The 20,033-nt window shown below is 41.4% G+C and overlaps 1 protein-coding gene across 1 annotated transcript in view; it reads right to left on the reverse strand.

The window, feature by feature from the left end:
- Nucleotides 1–20,033, reverse strand: part of STK10 (serine/threonine kinase 10) — a 92,377-nt gene that overhangs the window by 19,854 nt on the left and 52,490 nt on the right. Inside the window, exons 3-10 of the mRNA XM_048491087.1 lie at nucleotides 18,752–18,800; nucleotides 17,166–17,315; nucleotides 13,825–13,897; nucleotides 12,322–12,516; nucleotides 9,093–9,174; nucleotides 8,125–8,259; nucleotides 5,041–5,598; nucleotides 4,142–4,272 (exon numbers count right to left, since the gene is read on the reverse strand). Of these exons, the coding sequence (XP_048347044.1) occupies nucleotides 4,142–4,272; nucleotides 5,041–5,598; nucleotides 8,125–8,259; nucleotides 9,093–9,174; nucleotides 12,322–12,516; nucleotides 13,825–13,897; nucleotides 17,166–17,315; nucleotides 18,752–18,800 (1,373 nt within the window). The remainder of the gene's footprint in view (nucleotides 1–4,141; nucleotides 4,273–5,040; nucleotides 5,599–8,124; nucleotides 8,260–9,092; nucleotides 9,175–12,321; nucleotides 12,517–13,824; nucleotides 13,898–17,165; nucleotides 17,316–18,751; nucleotides 18,801–20,033) is intronic.

Raw genomic sequence — 20,033 nt, forward strand, 5'->3', positions numbered from 1 at the left:
GCCCCAGCTGGCCCCGTTACCCCACCTCCATCGGAACCTGTTGTTAAAATTTTTGAATCCCACCACTGGAGCTCCTATGTTCTAGGTGGCAGGTGAAAATATGCTCATTTGCCCAGGCATGTTGGTGACAGGGTTGTATCTGTGGGCAGTGCTTGACAAACATGTTTCACTGCTGAAGCTATTTTCTTATATTTTTAGCTCCATGATGAATTTGCGCTTTGTATTTTTATGCAGTTATTTCATCCTGCCATTGTATTCATATTATTGTGTATTCATATTATCTGTTTTATCAGTTTTATTGTAAGCTGCTTCGGGTGCACATTATACGGAAGTGGCAAACAATTGACCTCAATAAATAAATTCATGAGCTCAAGAAAAGCTATCATTCTCCCAGGGCAAGCAATATTTCAGGACAACCCATACTACTGAATTCATGGCAATGTCTCAGTGTAGTGTAGTCCCTTGTGCCCTATGATGAAGAAGAAGAATTTGATTTATATCTCCCTTTCTCTCCTGTAGGAGACTCAAAGGGGCTTACAAACTCCTTTCCCTTCCCCCCTCACAACAGACACTCTGTGAGGTGGGTGGGGCTGAGAGAGCTCAGAAGAACTGTGACTAGCCCAAGGTCACCCAGCCGGCGTGTGTTGGAGTGCACAAGCTAATCTGAATTCCCCAGATAAGCCTCCACAGCTCAAGTGGCAGAATGGGGAATCAAACCCGGATCCTCCAGATTAGAGTGCATCTGCTCTTAACTACTATGCCACTGCTGCTCCTATGTTTCAGAACTTTACTTTTAGGTAAATGCTAACTGCTTTGAATCATAGTCACACTTCGTCCCATGGGAGGGGATCATTTCCCACACCTTTGGCCTGTCCAGTGTCCCTATAGCCTTGAATGATTCATCTTTCTCATACAGATACTCTGAATAAGTATAAATTAACCTCACTCAACTGCATTCAAATACAGCTCACACACTAAATAAGAATTGGTTTTTATATCCTACTTTTCTCTACATTTAAGGAGTCTCAAAGTGGCCTATGAACCTTTTCTTCCCCTCCTCACAACAGACACTGAGGTAGATGGGGCAGAGAAAATTCAAAGAGAACTGTGACTAGCCCAAGGTCACCCAGCAGGCTTCATGTGGGGGAGTGGGGAAACAAACCCAGATTAGAGTCTGCCACTGTTAACCACTACACCACTCTGGCTCAACTACCTCAGCAAAGCACTACAAGCTGTAATTTTGTAAATTTTTACAACAAAAATAAGCTTTAGAAAATTGGTGAAACTTTATTAGGTTAGATGTCCTGATTAAAAAGGGCCATTTTGAAGGGCATGATTTTGTAGCAATAGGCAAATACCAGTAATCACTGTCAATTAGTTCATTAGACTTACATCAAAAACAGAAACTGTAAGAGTGATGTTCCTGTCATATACTTAACATCTATGAGTGCCCCACCATGTGATCAAAGAAATTGCATTGTGGAGCCACCCAGTCAGTGGTGGGATCCAAAAATTTTAGTAACAGGTTCCCATGGTGGTGGGATTCAAACTGTGTGTGTGAGCTTCAATGGGGCTTGGCCAAGTACAACAGGGGCGTGGCTATTGCATTCCGGGGGCAGGGCATTCCTGGGCAGGGCTGTGGCCAGGACGCAGCCGCTGCGCCATACTCGGGTCCCATGGGAAATAAATGCAATGGCTTGCAGGTTGCCACGCACGCCGGTGCACCTCCTGCTAGACTGCTTCAAGTCCTGCGCGCTACTGCTGAGAGGAGGGGCGTAACTAAGGCAAAAATTACGTGGCAAAATCAACCATTAGTAACCCCCTCTCGGCACACACAAATAATTAGTAACCTACTCTCGGGAACCTGTGAGAACCTGCTGGATCCCACCTCTGCACCCAGTGCTAAAGGGACATGCTAATATAAAAATGTAAGAGGAAGTTACATCCCTCTTCCCCCAAACCAAAATGTGGATGGCCCAATGTTGTGTGGTGCAAGAAAGGCTGTGGAAAAATGTACAGGGGAGGGGGAAACAGGGACCGGTAAGCTGAGAGAAAAGGTAGAATAAGTGGGGAGGGACAGCAGGGGTGAGGGTGGAATAAAACAGCAAGGGGGAAGGAGAAATGGGATTTCCATTCTTCCATTCATCATTGTAAGTCTCCTGCTTCTAAATAACCTACTTCAGCGGGACAAGCTGTTCCCGGTAAGATCAAGATCTTGGCTCCCCTTGTGTCTGAATGGGTTCCCTTTTTGGTTCTTGGATCTCTAGCAGGTAGAGATTTAAGGCTGACACAGAATACTCACTTTCCAGGCAGGGAATGCCACTTATTAAGTCCTTATGCTATTGTTTCAAGAACTGGGGTAGGGAAAATGACAACAAGAATAGGACCCAGAACAGTTAGTCCCAAGAACACCACCTCATGAGGCTCTATTTGACTGTCTTTTAGTTTCAGAATACTTATACTATCCAGGTGTGTAACAATGTGACTGTTTCCACTCTGAGTAATAGTTGCTTTGTGTGTTATATAACAACCGACATACATCAGTATTTGTGTGCTGTCAGACTATGATCTAGGAGAGTTATGTTTAAATCTCCACTCTGCCATGAGGTTGGATGAGTGAGCTTGACCAGCCATACCCCCTCAATCTAACCAACCTCACAGTGTTAGTGTGAGGATAAAATGGAGGTGGGGAAAATAATGTACACTGCCCTGAACTCTTCAGAGCAAGAGTGGGATAAAAATGTACTGAATGAACAAACATGTAATTTCAGCTGTATGAAGACACAATGCCAGCAGACCTGACTATGCAGAAAATATGGATCACTTGTAGGCTAAGTTAACTTTATGAAAACTCTCCACCAGTTTTGGCCCAGTAAGCGCTCTCTCTTCTTTGCCACCCTGACTGACTAAAGTATTCTAGAGAGGTGCCAACTACTTTTTTCATTGGGATAGATGAAAAGAAATTACTACGTTTTTCATTGGGATAGATGAAAAGCAATTTTATGAATGATTAATTTTACAGACCATAATAACTGGTACAGCCTCTTTCATTCCCTGTGAAGGGCTGTACATTCACAAAGACAAGAAAATGGTGGTAGTGGGGTGTCATAAAGCTTTAAGAGTGTCTTGGCACACTGAATACTAATGTAAAACTTCAATGAATACAATCCCATCCCAGCTTCTTCTTCTTTTAATTAAAAGCTATGTAAGGAAACATACAAAGGGTTTAAAAAGCACCTGGGAGTGTTTCTTCACCTCTGACAGTTTGCAAGAAAATAAAGTTAAAAACTGTCAGGTCAACACTAAGCTTATTGACAAGAGCAGGGAAAACAAGGCTGTATAATTTCCACCCTACACCTTATTCTCCTCAATATTCAATTGCAACATTTAACCATCTGTACCTGAGTACTTAACATCTATGGGTGCTTTAACCTCTGTCACTACTTAGTTTCCAACAAGTACTACTGCCTGCCAAGGTAAGGCATAGTACATTAGCTGCCATCTTGAGGGTAAACTAGATATGGTGGGGGGTGGGGGGTGGGAATAGTGTTTCCATTTATAAACATGTCCATCCAGCCACATCTAAAGCAAATGGTACTTTTTGGATTGCCTCACCCACTCTTTACCATACTTGGGAGCTGCTCCAATGACAGTCCAGCAGCTATGCTGCTAATTCTGTGCCTCTATCTTAAAAACAGTTCCCCCAGAGCCCTGGAAAGATTTCCCATAGACCATAATGAAGCCAAATTTTGTGTGTATGCATGTGTGTGTGTGTTTAAAGCTCTATGGAACCACGGAACAAATGGACTGAAGTGCCCCCCCCCCCCTTTAAACTGTTTCTTCTTTTTCTACTGCTTTAGCCAACAATCCTGAAATGTTCCTGAAAAAAGCTGATTTTTTTTTTTTGGTATTTTTATATGCCATTAAAGGTCTTGTATTTGTATTTGTATTTTTCGGAATGGAGACTGCTGGTTATGGTTTAGAACTTCTTTCCCAAATGCACACCTGTCTCATTCTTCACATTTTTACCTAAAAAACTATGATGTCTGAATAATCATTGTGTTAGGTGTTATTCTCTGTACATTTTTCATTTTTTCTGAGAAAAAAAAAATTCAAAACATAAAGTTGATTTTTAGCTTGCCTGAGAAATCTCATCTCCTCATCTTTCTTTTCATCTTCACTGATAATTTTTGATGTGGTGACACTCACTTCCACTCCATCTACCACAAATCTCCTGGTCCGTTTTAGTGTCATCTTTTGCATTTTTGAGTCCTATACATATATATTCAATGAAAAAAACAAGAATAAGATTTTTTTAAAAAAGATAATGTTCTGGAAGGAAGAGAAAGGGAAATTTTCTTGCAGGCAAACTCAGATTCTGAAATATAACCAAAAATACAAATTGGGCTTATTTCCACGCTGTATCTTCCATAGCTAAGCTGTAGTTGCAATGTTTGTATTTTTTAAAATAGTGGCATAGCAGTATAGTGGAAGAGCAAATATATTGCCTGGTGGAATGAGGATAGACAAGGGGCTGTGAACAACTGCTGTGTCAAGTTAGCCAATACTTTGAACCCTCAGTATTCATTTATATACAGTTTCAAGTTTCTGTCAAAATAAGGAGGATTCAAATGCTTACTTTCCCCACAAAATATTACTTTAAAAATTGTGATACACAAAGGGAAAGGAAAACAAACTTGCTATCAAGAGTGCATCAAGCTTCCATCTTCACAGGCAGCTGTGTTCAATGAATAAAATGCTTTAAGTGCTCAATACGATCTCAAGTAACATCAAGGCCTTTGAACCTGAAACATGCACTGAAAACCACAACAGTAGTCAGAAAAAGTGACCCTTGGCCATTCTACCTACATTCCAAACAGGGGTCAGTTCCCCATTTAGTAGTCAGTAGCATCCTCTCCTCCAAAGCAATGGAGAGGAGATTTATCAGAGTGAAAGCTACAGAGGCCTTACTGAAAGGAGGATGAATCTTGAAGACTTGGTTCCTATGATGAATTCCAGTATTTGATCCCAAATTCTTACCTTTAGGGACAGTGACCCACTGCCTTTGTTCAGAGACAAGTCAGCGGAGAAGGAGATGCTGAGATCCATGCTATCTGAAGCAGAAGTACTACCAGAATCAGAGTCTCTTTTTGAGCTGCCATTTTCAAACTGAGAGGATAAATTCAAATTCCCATTGGCAAGTTTTTCTCCAGTGGGCGTTTCAAGGAGGCTGCTCTCCGGCTGGCCTCCACTATCTGAATCACTCTTGTTTGCTGGTTCACTGTCTTTATTTAGGAGGGTATCTGCAGGCTTTTCTTCAAAGAGATGTAACTGAAAACTGGTGCCTGACTTTTGTTGGTTATTGGGCAGATCTTTGTAATCCTCTACCCTAGACAAGTCTGAACTGCTAATGTTTTTTTCTGAGTTCTCATCCCCTTCAGTTGAAATCTGGTTGTCCTGCCCATTGATGGCTTCCTTCGCTTGTTCCGAAGGTAACTCTGGTCCATTAGCTACAAGTGATGATGAACATTTTTCCAGAGACTTCTCTCCTTCCAAACTTAGTTGACTTGCAACAGAGAAGTTTCTCTTGCCATGAGGCTATGTAAAAGAGGAAGAGAAAAGAGGAAGGTCAAGAACATGCCATGTTTGACTCTTTTTTTGTAAGTCTCCCATCCCATTGCCAAAATGCTCCCTGAAGTGCTTTTCATGGGGGACAAGTGAAAGAAGACAAAGCAGAAAATGGAGAATGAAGAAATTACAAACAGAATCAAATTACCCTCCGCAGCAGAATATTTGTACAGAAAGGAGATTGCTGTGATCCAGTGCTAGGCAGATCATTTATCATGCAGGGATCTCTGAAGGGGTTGTTTCCCCAGAAGATTCTCTGCCAACATTTTAAAGCACTGAGTGAATATTCTCTCCCCGTTCCATCTGGAGGGGGTGGGGGGAAGCGGAATGGGAAGAGATATGTAGTGTTGCTGCCACAATATGGAGAATTAAGGGCTGTTTCTGTTCTGGTATACATCACAGAGATTTCTGCTCACAGCTTTGATCTCTTCATATGACACGGTTGGCTGGTCAATAAAAGCCTTCAGCTTTTTACCAGAAAACTGCATGCTTATAGCTAAGTAAAGATAGGACACTTTCTGCTGCAGGAGCCCTGGTTTAGGCCACAGGGATGCTGACAGTTTCTTGGCAAAGAGCTTCTAACAGTCCATGTTCTGGTTCATTTTTAAGAGCAATGGTAAACCGTCATTTGAGACAGCTCTGACAGCCTCTGTCATGCTGCCATCAGTTCATGTTTTTACTTCCCACTCCATACAACATCCCACACATTCCCTGCTTTAAGCTTTTAAAGTCCAGAACTTGTTTTCCCCATTATACCTTTCAGTTGGGCTATGAATGGACTTTTTGAAAAGTAACCAAATTCTTAACTCAGGGAACCAACATTTTGAACTTTGGGAGTAAAGATGTGTGCACTCTGAGCTTGCCTGACCAGGGGTGAGGAAACTTCCTGATCTGACTGTATTAAAGTTTGTACAGATCTGCTTTATATACTCTGCCCATTCTCCATTCTGTACCAGCCCTGTCCTATCCCCATGCACAGCCTTGCCTACAAACACATGTTCACCCATTTAGACTGAAGACAGCAAGAGCTACCCTCATTCCGAATTGGCTTTAGCTGTTATGTAAGGAAATCTGACTGGCTATGCAGCATAGTGATGTTATCTATCACATTTACAATGTTAGTACCAGCAGTTAGGATCAAATTCCCCAGAAGAAAGACAATACAAAACTTTCAGTTTTTAAAAAGCGTGCAAAACAGCTGCTGATCAGGAAGCAAACTGCCACAAAAATTGTGAGCCAGCTTTTTGTTTACTTCCAAGAAAATTTCAGCCACCACCTCAAAATCACTGCTTTTGTGTCAGAAGAATTTGCATGGTACAGAATGGAGAATGGACAGAGTATATAAACATTTGATATAGCCTTATTGAGAAAAAGTCAGTAAACATACTAAGTGCAGATGAAATTGGGAAGCTTTTTGCTAGTTAACAATAAATGAACAAACAAGAATATTTCTACTGGAAATATGAAATTGCTGAATTACCTTTCTGAAACTGCCACAAAATTTTTAAAAACTCCTATTTCATAAAGGAGTTATCTATTTTTGTTTCATTATTATGTGATTTTAATTCTGCTCTTTCTTCAAAAAAGCTCAAGGTAACATGGCATTCTTCTTCAATATCCTCACAACTACCCTGTTAGGAAGGTTAGGCAGTGAGGAAGTAACTAACCCAGCATCACTCAATACATTTCATGGAAGGCTCCCCAGCCACAATCCAGCTCTCTAAGCACTTCACATCCTGGCTCTCTGTAATAAGATCCAAGTTAAACACCTTCCTTTGGCACTATTTCATTCTTTTCCCTACCCTGGAAAGAGATTTCTGAGGAGAACTGAATAGACTTAACCATTGTCTTGTTCTGACGGATGTCTATTGAATCATAACCTTGGCCATGGATTATCTACAGAAGAATTAATCTTGCCTTTTCACTCAGTGTTGCTTCCTCAAAAAAGGCTTTCACTATGATTTTGTCTGCTCCGGCACAGCCTGGTATCAGCTACAACAATCAAATGAGTTGCTACTCATCATAGTCCCAACTGACTCCAGACATAACTTCCCTCAACGTGAAAGGATCAGTGGTTAAAACCTTCCTTGATCCTGGAATCATTCTGGCCACACTGAAAGCCCTGCCTTTTACAGCATTTACTCAGAAGGTTCTTGTACAGGAGGAAAAGGAAAGCTGGCTTTCTGCCCACTGCATTGTTTCTCAGGGCCCTTAGCTGCTGAGTAGAGCAGCCTCTCCCCACTTAAGAAACGTTTTTTCCTGTGCACCTGCATGAAATCAGCAAACTAACTCCCCTCCCCCAGAGTTTGCCTGGATCAAAAATGGGGATAATTTTTCCTTCAATCCAGCTAACTATATTTGCAACAGCCTTTTTATAAACCATTCCTGGTCCTTCTTTATATGTGTGCAGGGGTGTCTCTGTTTTGGTCTTTTTAAAGAACAAGTTTTCTTAATGCATCAAAATAAAAGGAGTAAGGTAAAAGGAGTAAGACTTACAGACACAGATTCTGATGAGTCGTCCTCTTCTCCTTCCTCCCTATTGTCTTCTATTTCCTCCATGACTTCAGCCTTCGCCTCTGCAACAAGTTCACGTAGGGCTCGGTTACTGGTGACTTTGCTGACAAAGGGGTGCTGAAAAATCAAGAATGTACCATGTTAGAACAACTAAGTCTGTCACTAAAGCCATGATGGTTCGAAGTAGACTTGGATGGCTTTTTCAGTTTGTTTTTCTCCCCCATTCATTAATCTAATCTTCCTTTCTTAGCAATTCAACCTATGAGCCAGCAGCAATGAAATGGCAATTTTTGCCCTTCAAAGTGTACCTTTCGCGTAACAAGGGGACCAGTCCTTCAAACAGTGGTACAAGGGTCAAAAACACATTTCGTTGTATAACTTGACACCCACCTGGGTTATCATGCTCTGGCTAGTAATTTCACAATTCTGGAGAATGTGTGTGCCAGTACAAAGCTAGAAACTTACATACAAGAGCCACACAACAGAAACGTAACAGTCATATGGAAAATCTATTTTTACAGTATTGGCAAACTATTTTTTGTCTTTACAAAGAAAAAAACTACAGGTGAAACATTTACTACATCTTAATTAAAATTTGTCTGTATGGCTGGAAAATTTTATATTTATATTTTTTAATTTAGACAAGTATAAAGAGGGAGGCAGGTAAGGGAAACAGACATAATTTGAACAGATAGAATTACTGGTACTTGCAATGAAGTTCCATTCATCTCAGGAGTAGCACTGCAATCCGCAATGGACAAATTACCATACCTCCTACTGGGAACAGTTGATTGCCCAGTTAGGAGCCATCACTAAGTAGAGACGCCCATCTAATCTATCCACCAACAAATCCCAAAACAAATTTAAAGTATTTGGCTGCTATCATACAAGCAGTTGCACATGTATCCCAGTACCCTCACAAAGATCACCTGTTGAGTTTCTGGACTTACCTCCAGCAACTGAGCTGCATTCGGTCGTGTCTCAGGGTTCTTATCAAGAGCTGTCTTCAGGAAGTCGCTGAATTCTGGAGACCTTAATTTTTTTTTTAAAAAAATCATAAGGTTGTCAGCAAGAACCCCTGAAGTATATATTTACCAGATAGCCTACATCAATTATATTCCCCACATTTCACAAATGATAATCAGTACTTGAAGATTGAAAGAAAGTGCCTTTGAAACAAAGCAAGCACGAACATAATGCATGTGATAAGAGGGCACAAAAATATAGTCAGACTGATTACAGATTTAGCATTTGCTTTAAGCCCAATAACAGCTGATCAGAAGCAAGCTGCATGCTGTTACTGTGTTCTCAATTTATGCCAAAGCCAAAAAAGGTAGCAAGCTCACATGATGGCAATTGTAAGCTTGAGCCAATACAAAGCCTTCTGTCAGGGAAGTGACTATAATGCTGTCTTGAACTTTTTAAAATCAGCACAGAATTCCATGTAAGGCCTGGTCTAAACACTGATGGCCAATTCCTATGCAATCACAGAGGGGGAAATGCCAGGCACACTGTTACCCACTGATGTTAATGGCTAGTGAGTTTTCAGCAACAAATAGAATCCTTTCTGCAAGTAAAAGAATTTGGAGGTGGGGAAAGAGGAAATAGCCCATGTCGAGTTCATACACCAGGGGATTGCAGCAAAAATACTCTACTAGAGTAAACTGAAAACAAAGTGCAATGCCTGGATATGTGCAAGGGATTACAATACTAACCCCATAGAAATATACAAACAATCACATACTTACAATTCTTAGGCAACCCCATTACACACAATATGACATAAATAATTCATGTCCCCATCAGAAAATCCTTTTTTTGGGAGACTGCAAAACTAGCATGCATAGTGCAATTATGAAAGAAGCTGAGAGGCCTCTGAACAATAAGTGTGGAACAGTGTCAGGGGGGTGTTATCTGGGTGATTGAGATACATTCCTAACTCTATGTAACTGATTGAAATGCTGCTCAATGGATATATGTAACCATTGCCATCTGTGCATTCTTTCCTTGATCTTTACTTTATATCTTCACATTTTTTTTGGAAACTAGGCTTCCCTTGGAATCTCTGTCCCATGAGAAAAGAATTACATCTGTTATCTCATGGGGCAGGAAGCCAGGTGGCTCTCTCACTATCTGCTGCCGACCTTGGGGCGCCTCGGCTCCAAAGACTGTTTTTCACGAATTCTTGGGAAGCCGGGAGGGGGGATTTCAGCGGGAAATAAAGGGGACTGTGAATGCCAGTTTTGTCAGAACTGGCTTTTCCAAGTATGGTGCTTTGATACCTCATCAATAAACGCTGCTGATCAATACTTCATAGACTGTTTATTGGCTGAAGGTTCCAAGACCTAACAAACAGTCATGTACTTCCTGTCGTAAGAGCTGTGTCAGAGAGAGGGCTCCATAAGGATAGTCAAGTAGGCATCAGGTGAACCCTTTACTGCAAGGGAAGATCGAACCCTTTTGATTTCAGTAAGAATGACTGAGGAAATGACCCATGGTAAATTCAGACACATGGGGAGAATAAATGGATTTGTCGTTGACAATCTGTAGAACCTAAGCTTAAAGCAAAGCATCCTAGAACAGTGGTGGCAAACCTATGGCACAGGTGCCAGAGGTGGCACTCAGAGCCCGCTCTGTGGGCACGCGCAAACAGAGTGCCCCCCACACATCTAGGCTGGCCTGGGCCGCTGAGCTCGATTATTAGCATTAAACCTAAGACCTAGGCCCTTTCCGCATGGGCCAAAAGTGGCGGTGTCGAGCCAGTAAAACACCGTTTTGGCGGGGACCGTTCGCACAGCCGCCACTGCCAAATTGCTACAGCAGCGGTAGGTTCCTGCCAAAACGGTGTTTTTTGCAAACGCCAGCTTCTATTCGGTGCCATGCGAACGGCACCGGGTGGAAGCCGGCATTTCTCCCCGGCCCTCCCAAACACTGCTTACCTCCCATCGCCTTCTGTTGCATTGTGCAGGCCAGGAGACACGCCCCCCCGCCTCATTCTCCAGGGCTGTCGCTCTGGCTGGGGGGGCGGGTCCCCTGGCCTCCACAATGCGACAGAAAGTGACGGGAAGTAAGCAGCGTTTGGGAGTGGCACAGCCTGTGTGAAGGCTGCGCTGCCGGCGCCATTTCCAGCGGGACCGTCCATGCGAACGGTCCCGCAGGGGTGCGCTGGCATAAACACACCCCTTCAGCGCCCGTGCAGAAAGGGCCCTAGTTTTGGGGAAGCAGTGTAGGTAACCCTGTGAAGTGCTCTTAAACCCCGCTGATTTTCATGCAAAGAACTAAAGCGCGATCCTTTACCTGGGAGTAAGCTCAGTTGCTGGCAATGGGGCTTGCTTCTGAGTAAACCCTCCTAGGGTCGTGATTACCCGTTGGAAGAGTTGCACAGTTGCTTCAAAGCAAAACCACCGACTACCACCAAGCTTACTCCCGAGTAACGCACGCCTCATGACAACCGTTTTTTGTGAACTAAAACCTCAGTATTCAGGTTAAATTGCCGTGTTGGCACTTTGTGATAAATAAGTGGGTTTTGGGTTGCAATTTGGGCACTCGGTCTCGTAAAGGTTCGCCATCACTGTCCTAGAAGATTTAGCATACCCTGGTCTGCACTGCTCAGAAGACCTCTGTTTTTGGTACAGCATTTCTTCTACTGGTGATGTTAAATATTATTTGTACTCCACACTTCCTTTAAAGAGTTTGGGTTGATTTAGATTGAGTTCTCTTGCATTCTCACAACAATCTCACATAGATTCATGGATGATTGTAAATAGTACATAACCATTCAATGATGTTCTGAAACTGATCCTGAGGTCTCCTTCAGAAGTCTCTCCTTGTGAAGATCCTACCTTTCATGGGCAACTTTACAGCTGTTGGACTGTACTTGTACCACTACACTCAGGGATTCGTGAAGCCTTCTTCCAGCCTCAGGGGCCAGCAAAAGACTCATTAGGTCAGAAAACTACTTCAAAGGTTGTTGAGTGGAGTAATAGGGCACAAGCTCATGAATTTTATCCCACTTCGTTGCAGATCTATCTTGAAGGCTATGAAATGAGTAACTGCAGAACCCAACTTGCCACATGCCTTCTCTGGGGAGCTAAAGAAAGAGACAGAGAGTATTTGCACTCATGCTTGCACGTTTCCCAGACCATGTGCACACAGACAAACACAAAATATTTTTCTCACCACTTTGAGGGATAGCTAAGGGTGGGAGGGTCAGCCTTGGCGATTTTCAGGAGGACCCTCATTGGATTGAGCTCATGATGAGGAGGTTCTATCTGGGCCATTTCTATCAGTGTTATGCCCAAGGACCAAATGTCAGCCTTGTAGTCATATGGGGTGTCTTTCATAGTCTCACACATTACCACCTCAGGAGCCATCCTATAAGAAAGAAAGGGATAGTGAGTTCTGTTTTGAAGAGAGCTGGCTGCCCCCTTCTCAATATTCTATTCATCTTAGGTTCATTTTAGGTTTAGAGATGACCACATAGTGCAGAAATATGTAGACAGGTTTTGAGTGACATTGGGGGGAAGCTTTTGCTAATAATTCTTTAGGTTCCATAGTTTTCAGCAGAAGAGATGGATGCATGCTTAACTCTCTCACTGAAATTCAAAAGAAGGTGGAAAATGACTTATTTTAGCTAGACATGACCCTCATTCCCCTTCTTTCACACACTGCTTTAGTGCAAAAATTAATGCTCACTAATCACATCCCTTTAGTCAAATAGTTGATTTAGAGATTGCATTCCTGTTGTTTCCATAAGTCTGGAGCTGCTTCAAATGGGCATTCCACCAAATAGTAGGAAGTAGGAGATTTCTATATATGACAGCAGCAGCAGCAGAAATACTCCATGTGCAGAAATGGAAAACTCCAACTATACGGACAATTGAAGTGAGTAAAGGTATTAGAATTGGCACAGAAGGCCAAGTTAACTTCACTACTTAAAGAAAAGAACTTAAGTTTATAGACAATTGGTAATCCTTGATAATGTAGATAAAACAGAAAAAATAAATTGATAAAATAAGATAAAATAGAGAAAAGTGTGATTTTTATTAGTCATTAAAGATCCAATTTTACCTATTTTGTTAAAGAGCAAATAGCAATTTTTTTAGTGTTAATAGTTATGAAACTGGAAGTCCTTATGGAAAATGTACTTTGTTTTTCTGTGATTCTTCTTTGTATCCTTTGTGATATAAAGGTATATATAATATAAATCCTACAAGCAGCAGGATGTGGGCCGGAAGGAGAGAATGGCCTTGGTTTTGTCAAGTCATTCAGATTTTTCCATGACCCAAAACATGAAATAGGTAAATGTGAGAGAACTTTATTATAAGAGATGGACAATTTCACCAAATTTCTTTCCTTGTATCTTTTCCCCCTAAAGATGAAGTTTATGAGATTCTCAGAAGTTTGATACAGAGCCACTTTAAAATAATTATGAAAAGCAGCATTATCTAGAATTGCAACTTTGCCCACAGCAGAGCACTGACATTATACTAAAATATCAAGCCACATGGCACACATGTGTTCTTTCATATGGACAGTTTAAATCCAGCTAAGCGTTAGATACACCCAGCCACTCTCAAGCTAGAACACTTCTACATTAGGACTTCAACTGTCCTGAAAACATGAATTCAGATTCATGTACTCAGAAACAGCCATCACATTGTCTAGTCAACATTCACTCACCAGTATGGTGTGCCAATGAAAGAATCCCGTCTTTGCAAGGTCTTCATATTTTTGGCAGATACTCCAAAGTCCGCTGAAAATAATACAATCACGTTAACTGCTCTCATTAAATCATAAAGTGTTTGAATGTCAAAGAGTCCAAGATGACTCAAACTACCCTCCCAAGCCGTCTCAAAACATGCAAAAAGGTCCAAGAGACCAATGCCTGGACCAATGGTCAGAAATATTGCAAGACAAGCTGTAGATAGCATATTTTTCATACTCTGTCATCAAGAGACTGCCAAGAGCACATTCTAGTTCAGACTGAGAGCTCGACACTACAGCAATTCACTCTCAAATGACTGAAGCAAATTCTAACTCACACTTTAAAAACAAGTAAATACTACAAGACAGTTGTCCCTTGAGGCGGGACAGGGATCTGTTTCTGAACCAATCTGGTCTCAAAAACAACATTTCTTGTTAATTGTGCTCCTATCATGCAAGAATAATATTTTAAACCTCACCAGAGTAAAAGGTGTGTGTGTGTGTGCACTGAGTGAAACCTTTCTACCTCCCAGTGGAATAAAATAATTCATTGGTGTACAACAGGGCTAAGTTGCACAACCCTCAGCAAAATCCTAATGCATCATTGTTTTTGTTGTTTTAACTTTGCTTCCTGCTGTTGCTTGCAGTTCTGTATTATGTGAGGGTTATTCTACTTCGCCCCTGAATTTTCCACTTGAAAATGTCATTTCAAAGCAGGAGGTTTCAGCGGCTCCCCTGTCAACTATATTTTTTCTGTATCCCATTAAAAAGTCTATGCCAGGGGTAGGGAACCTGCGGCTCTCCAGATGTTCAGGAACTACAATTCCCATCAGCCTCTGTCAGCATGGCCAATTGGCCATGCTAGTAGGGGCTGATGGGAATTGTAGTTCCTGAACATCTGGAGAGCCGCAGGTTCCCTACCCCTGGTCTATGCCAAATCAAAGAATGGCATATGGTGGCTTCTACATATACTCAGATTAAGCAGTAATGAATATTTACAATAAAACCTTGAATTTATCAACTTGGCTTTTCTTGTCTCTTTTTACCCTTCCACTCCTACTTCTTCCAACTTTATTTGTTTCATATAATTCTTATAATGATGCCCTTTTGACTCCTATGTAATACTCCTCAGTTTAGGACAATTTTTAATTCTGGCAGGTGGTAAAACCAGAACATGTGGAACTGATGATGGCAAGATTAGTGGGGTGGATACCCTGGAGGATTTCTGCGGATGGAAGGAATGGCATGGGGAAGAAGGAATTAGCAGTTCTTCAATTCCCCACTTCTGTCATTCCTGGAGGTTCTGTTCCCCCAGGAACAGCATTTTGGACTGTAGTGGGAACAGAAAGACCAAGAAATCCTGTTCCACAGATGGAAATCCCTGTTTGCGTAAATTTCTGGTGGATCCCACTCAAATATGGTAAAATTACAAAGTATCAAGAAAAGAAGTCCTATCTATTATTTGGTGGGCCACATAACTTTGTTCTCATTCTTTAAGTGTCACACCCAGCATCTTATAAAAGACTGCTGTAGCAATCATTCAGATATCCCTGTTCCATATGTGAACTCAGTCTGCAGAGTTAATCAGCATAGCCTACTCTAATAAAGGAGGGATTCTGACATTATTATGCATGGAACGCACAATTCCAGAGTAGGGATTCTAGAAGCTTACCTGTGAGTGTGAAGAACAAATATGTCAGTGCTAAAAACAACCACGCAGCCCCTCTCCTTGGAAATGATGTTGGAAAATAGAAGAAGCAGATTCATGTGAGGAAGAGGGACTGAGAGCCAGCATCGTGTAGTGGTTAAGAGCAGGTATACTCTAATCTGGAGAACTGGGTTTGATTCCCTGCTCTGCCACTTGAGCTGTGGTGGCTTATCTGGTGAACCAGATTAGCTTGTGCACTCCAACACATGCCAGCTGGGTGACCTTGGGCTAGCCACAGTTGGAGCTCTCTCAGCCCCACCTACCTAACAGGGTGTTTGTTAGAAGGGAAAGGAGTTTGTAAGCCCCTTTGAGTCTCCTTAAACGAGAAAAAGGGGGGATATAAATCCAAACTCTTCTTCTTCTACTACAAAATTCTTTTCCATTTTGATATCAGGTAGCTGGAGTGGAAAATATTTTGGTTGCTATGCTTTTATCAAAAATAGTTAATAGTACATCCCACAGAATTCACAAAATGACGCATCTGCAATGTACTCTGAATTACTGCTTCCAGAAAGCCAATGGATTGCAAAACTTGCCTACATAAAAGGCTAAAAAAAGACCGAGTTCTTTAAGATGAGTGCGAGTATACAGGGAACTCCTTGTTACGTTAGCCACAGTGAGTCACTACAAAGAAGCAATTTGTTTCTTTCCTTCCCCTCAAAAAACCCAATTTACTCAACTATCAAAATTTGACCTCCTGAGACACACAAGCTGAGAGATCAATATTTCTAACAGTCTAGACTACTGTGATCACTGTTAAGCAACATGACTGAGCACAGAAATTCTGTATAAATACCATTTTTATGCTCAACACTTATTCAATTTTAATTGCACTAATCTATGACAGTTTTTAATGTAAGCATTACCATGTCTACCAGCTTTCAAATAAATTTGTGTCACCCACTATTGATATGACCTTTCTGTTTAGTGTTTTGGTGTTAGTTATCCTGCAGTGGTTAAATAAACCATAGCAAACCTCAAAACCCATGAATTAAAAGCAGCCTGTGAATAAATCATGTCTTCTTGAGAAAGGTAATTGCACTCTAAGCAATAGGAGGACACAGTCATAAAGCAGGAGAGTTTTGTGCCCATTAATAAGCGACTTTGACAGGCCCTCTGTGGTCAGAATGGACAAACACACTTCCTTCCTGTAAGAAAAAATGTTTCCAGTCAGTTGATGGGCAACTGACACCTTTTCAGTATTGTGCCATAAGCCACAACCTCACAAAATAAAATCTCCCAGAATTCAAGTTCAAACCGCTGTTCAGTCATGAAGCACACTGTGCCACTTTTGGCACATGCTATCTCTTTTTTTCATCATGACTCACAGAATGTTGTAAGTTTACAATTCAGGGTGTGAACTGCTTAGAGGAAAAAGGGAAGCTGGGGAATATAACTCCTGTAAATGATTATTATATAGCCACTATGCATGCACAGTTTTCACATACACAGAACACTCTAGAGTCTATGTTGTCACAAAATAACCCCCAAAGTCTAAAGTACATCACAACCACTGTTTTCAGAGCTTGCTGTACCCAAAGACCAGGAAGATTTTTTTTTTTGCACAGATCTAATAATTTATTGTACAAGAACAAACCAGATCCCTCACCAAGCTTGATATCTCCATCCTGGGTCAGCAATACATTGCCTGCCTTTAAGTCTCGATGGATAATCTTCTTGCTGTGGAGATAGTTCAAGCCTTCCAGCATCTGGCGGCACATGACTTGGATCTGGGGTTCAGTCAAGCCTCGATCCAGCTCTGCACAAAAAAAGGCGATTGGAAAGGCTCTTAAACATAATCTCACCCAAGTGACAGAGTTGGACTTTCTCTTGAATTTGAATCATCCACTGCATACTAAATTGTTTCAACTTGTGTACAGGGATAGTGTGAATTCTTATGAACTGATTTGATTTAAAAATTATAACCCACCTCTACCTTTGCGTAAGGCAGTGAACAACATAAAACCAATCATTGGCAGATCCCAAGGGAAAAGAGACTGCCATTCTCCCAAATTCTATACTTTTTCAAAACATTTTACGGAACAAAGCTTAACTGACAAAGGATGATAGTGATCAACATTTCCCTACAAACCAGCCATCTGTATGACCAAAGGATATTCATCATGAATTCAAAGTGCACAGTTGGAACTCATTTACCATGAAGGGAGTCAGTCGTTTCCAATGACTAACCATATATTCGTCTCTCTTTCCTGGAAGCCACAAACTGGGAATTCAGACCTCTGGTGCACAGGGGGCAGCTTCAGCCCCTATTACTCTGAGCAGCCAAACAATGCAGACTTTGAAATACAGTTTGGATTGCCCCCACTTCTTCTATTCTGGAGGGTATCTATGAAACAGGAGACATTCTGCCTGACCAAACCAGAGACTAAAATCCTGAGAAACTAAAAGCCCCCTTTCTCCTCTACCAGGAAGACGAGCAAATCCAAGCAAACCCTGCCACTGACACTGTTCACCTTGTGACTCAGCCGTAACAAATCTAAGTCACATTACACTTCTACAAGACAGTCTTTGTACAGGTTTGTTCATATAAAAGCAAGAACTTTCTCCCTATATTGCAATTGGTCCACGGAGATACAGCATGATATTTAATTTCCTGCTATTTTGTGTAAAGTAAAGCAGCAACAAATATCTGTCCTGATGGCAAAGATATTTCCTCCATATCTTCTTAATCTCTCAAGGATTTGCGATGCACCTTCATGTGTGTGAACGCCATGGGTCATTTAAGATCTTCCCACTGGCTGATAGCATCTATTCCTTCTGCAAGGATGGTCAATATGTCCTGAACTAAGAGACCCAAGCATTCTCTGTTCACACTTCTTCCGTTTAGCTGGATCTGACAAAGGATTTCCAAAAAGCAGCTTTTTTATTGGTTTGTAGGACAGCCTGTAAAAAGTCTTCTTTCAAAAGGCCTTTTTCTCAATTGCTGATTTTTGATCAAAAAACATTTGACAACACAAGTTGTGTGGCTGTTGGGTGGCTGGGAGATTACATTTCAGGGCAAAAAAAATCTCTTATGAATTTTTTAGTATGTTGGTTTTACTAAGTTATTTTTTAAACTACTTTATATGTATGCTGCCTTGAGCAATTTGGAGTGGCTGGCCAAGGCAGCCAGAGCTGATTTTTCAGCCAAAAGACCACAAAAAGTTTCATTATAATGAAATTTAATGCACTTACCTAGCATAATTGCATCCACTGCTCCACCAAGGCAAAACTCAATCATGATCTGTTGGGGGGCAAAGAGTGAAAGTTTTACTCAGGCAGATAGAAACACTTCTTAATACGGCTCTCAGATGACCACCAGTTCTAAAGCATGAATAAGACAGTGGTTAGATGAAACACCAAGTTATAGTTACAAACAAGGAGATCAATTCTCTTCTCTTATGTAACAGTGCAAAATTTTTTGCAAAACATCTAACAATATAGCTGATAGAAATAATGCTACTGCTACACATTTTAAAGGGCTCTGAGAGTACATAACAATTCAACATTTTTTAGCAGCTGGATGTAAAGGCGATCTGGCATCTGCCCCACCCCTCCTGACCCTGAACGCTTGATGGAAGAGGATGACCATCTCATACAGGAGTGTACCTTTCTTTGGTCAAGTATATAATCTTTCAGCAGATGCTACAACAATCCAGCGGGGGCAGCATTAATATGATCCCTATTCTGCAGGTACAAGGCAGAAAGATAGTGATGTGCCTAAGGGCAACTAAGAAGCAAGATCCAAACCAGTCTGGTTTACAGTTCCTCCTCTTTGCAGATCCATTACCCTAACAGGCACCTGTCTGCCTTAAAAAAAATCCCCTTTGGAACATACCTTCCACGACCTCCCACAGAGTAACTGCAAGAAAGCAAAGCCTGAGCTTCAGAGCCCAGGAATAATCCTTGCAGTTCTTCACTAGGACCCTGCACAAATGCAAAATCAAAACCAGCCCACCCATCCCTCCAACCTGGAGGCCCATCTGGAGCTGCCTAAAGGGTTACACTCGGCATCTGTCTGTTTACAAAGTTAGATTGCAGCTTGAGCTAAGCTCTGCTCCAGATACTTGAACTTGCCAAGAGGATGAGATTGTTGTCATAGTTGAGAGCTGACATGGTCAGGACAGCCTCAAATAACCATAAAACCAACAACAGTTCTTTTCTTTTTAAGTTAATTTGATTGTTACTGCTAAATAATTAGCAGTTCTCTTCAAATTTTGTCCTTCAAAATGGAACACATCCAACTTTGAAGATGAAGTCAAAGTCAGCTGTCAGGTGTTTTTTTTTTTTGCTGCACAGCTCTCCTCAACTAAATAGGAAACATCCTCCTGAAGTCTACATGTTACCCTTCAATTTCACATCTGCATTTTAATGATTTGGCTTATCACTAATGAAAATAAAATACTCACTTCTAATTGCAAGAGTGCCTTACTCTGCGATCTGTCTTTGGTAACAAATTTCCAAACCACTCCCCACC

This window comes from Sphaerodactylus townsendi, linkage group LG03, assembly GCF_021028975.2.
Source record: "Sphaerodactylus townsendi isolate TG3544 linkage group LG03, MPM_Stown_v2.3, whole genome shotgun sequence".
Lineage (NCBI taxonomy): Eukaryota > Metazoa > Chordata > Lepidosauria > Squamata > Sphaerodactylidae > Sphaerodactylus > Sphaerodactylus townsendi.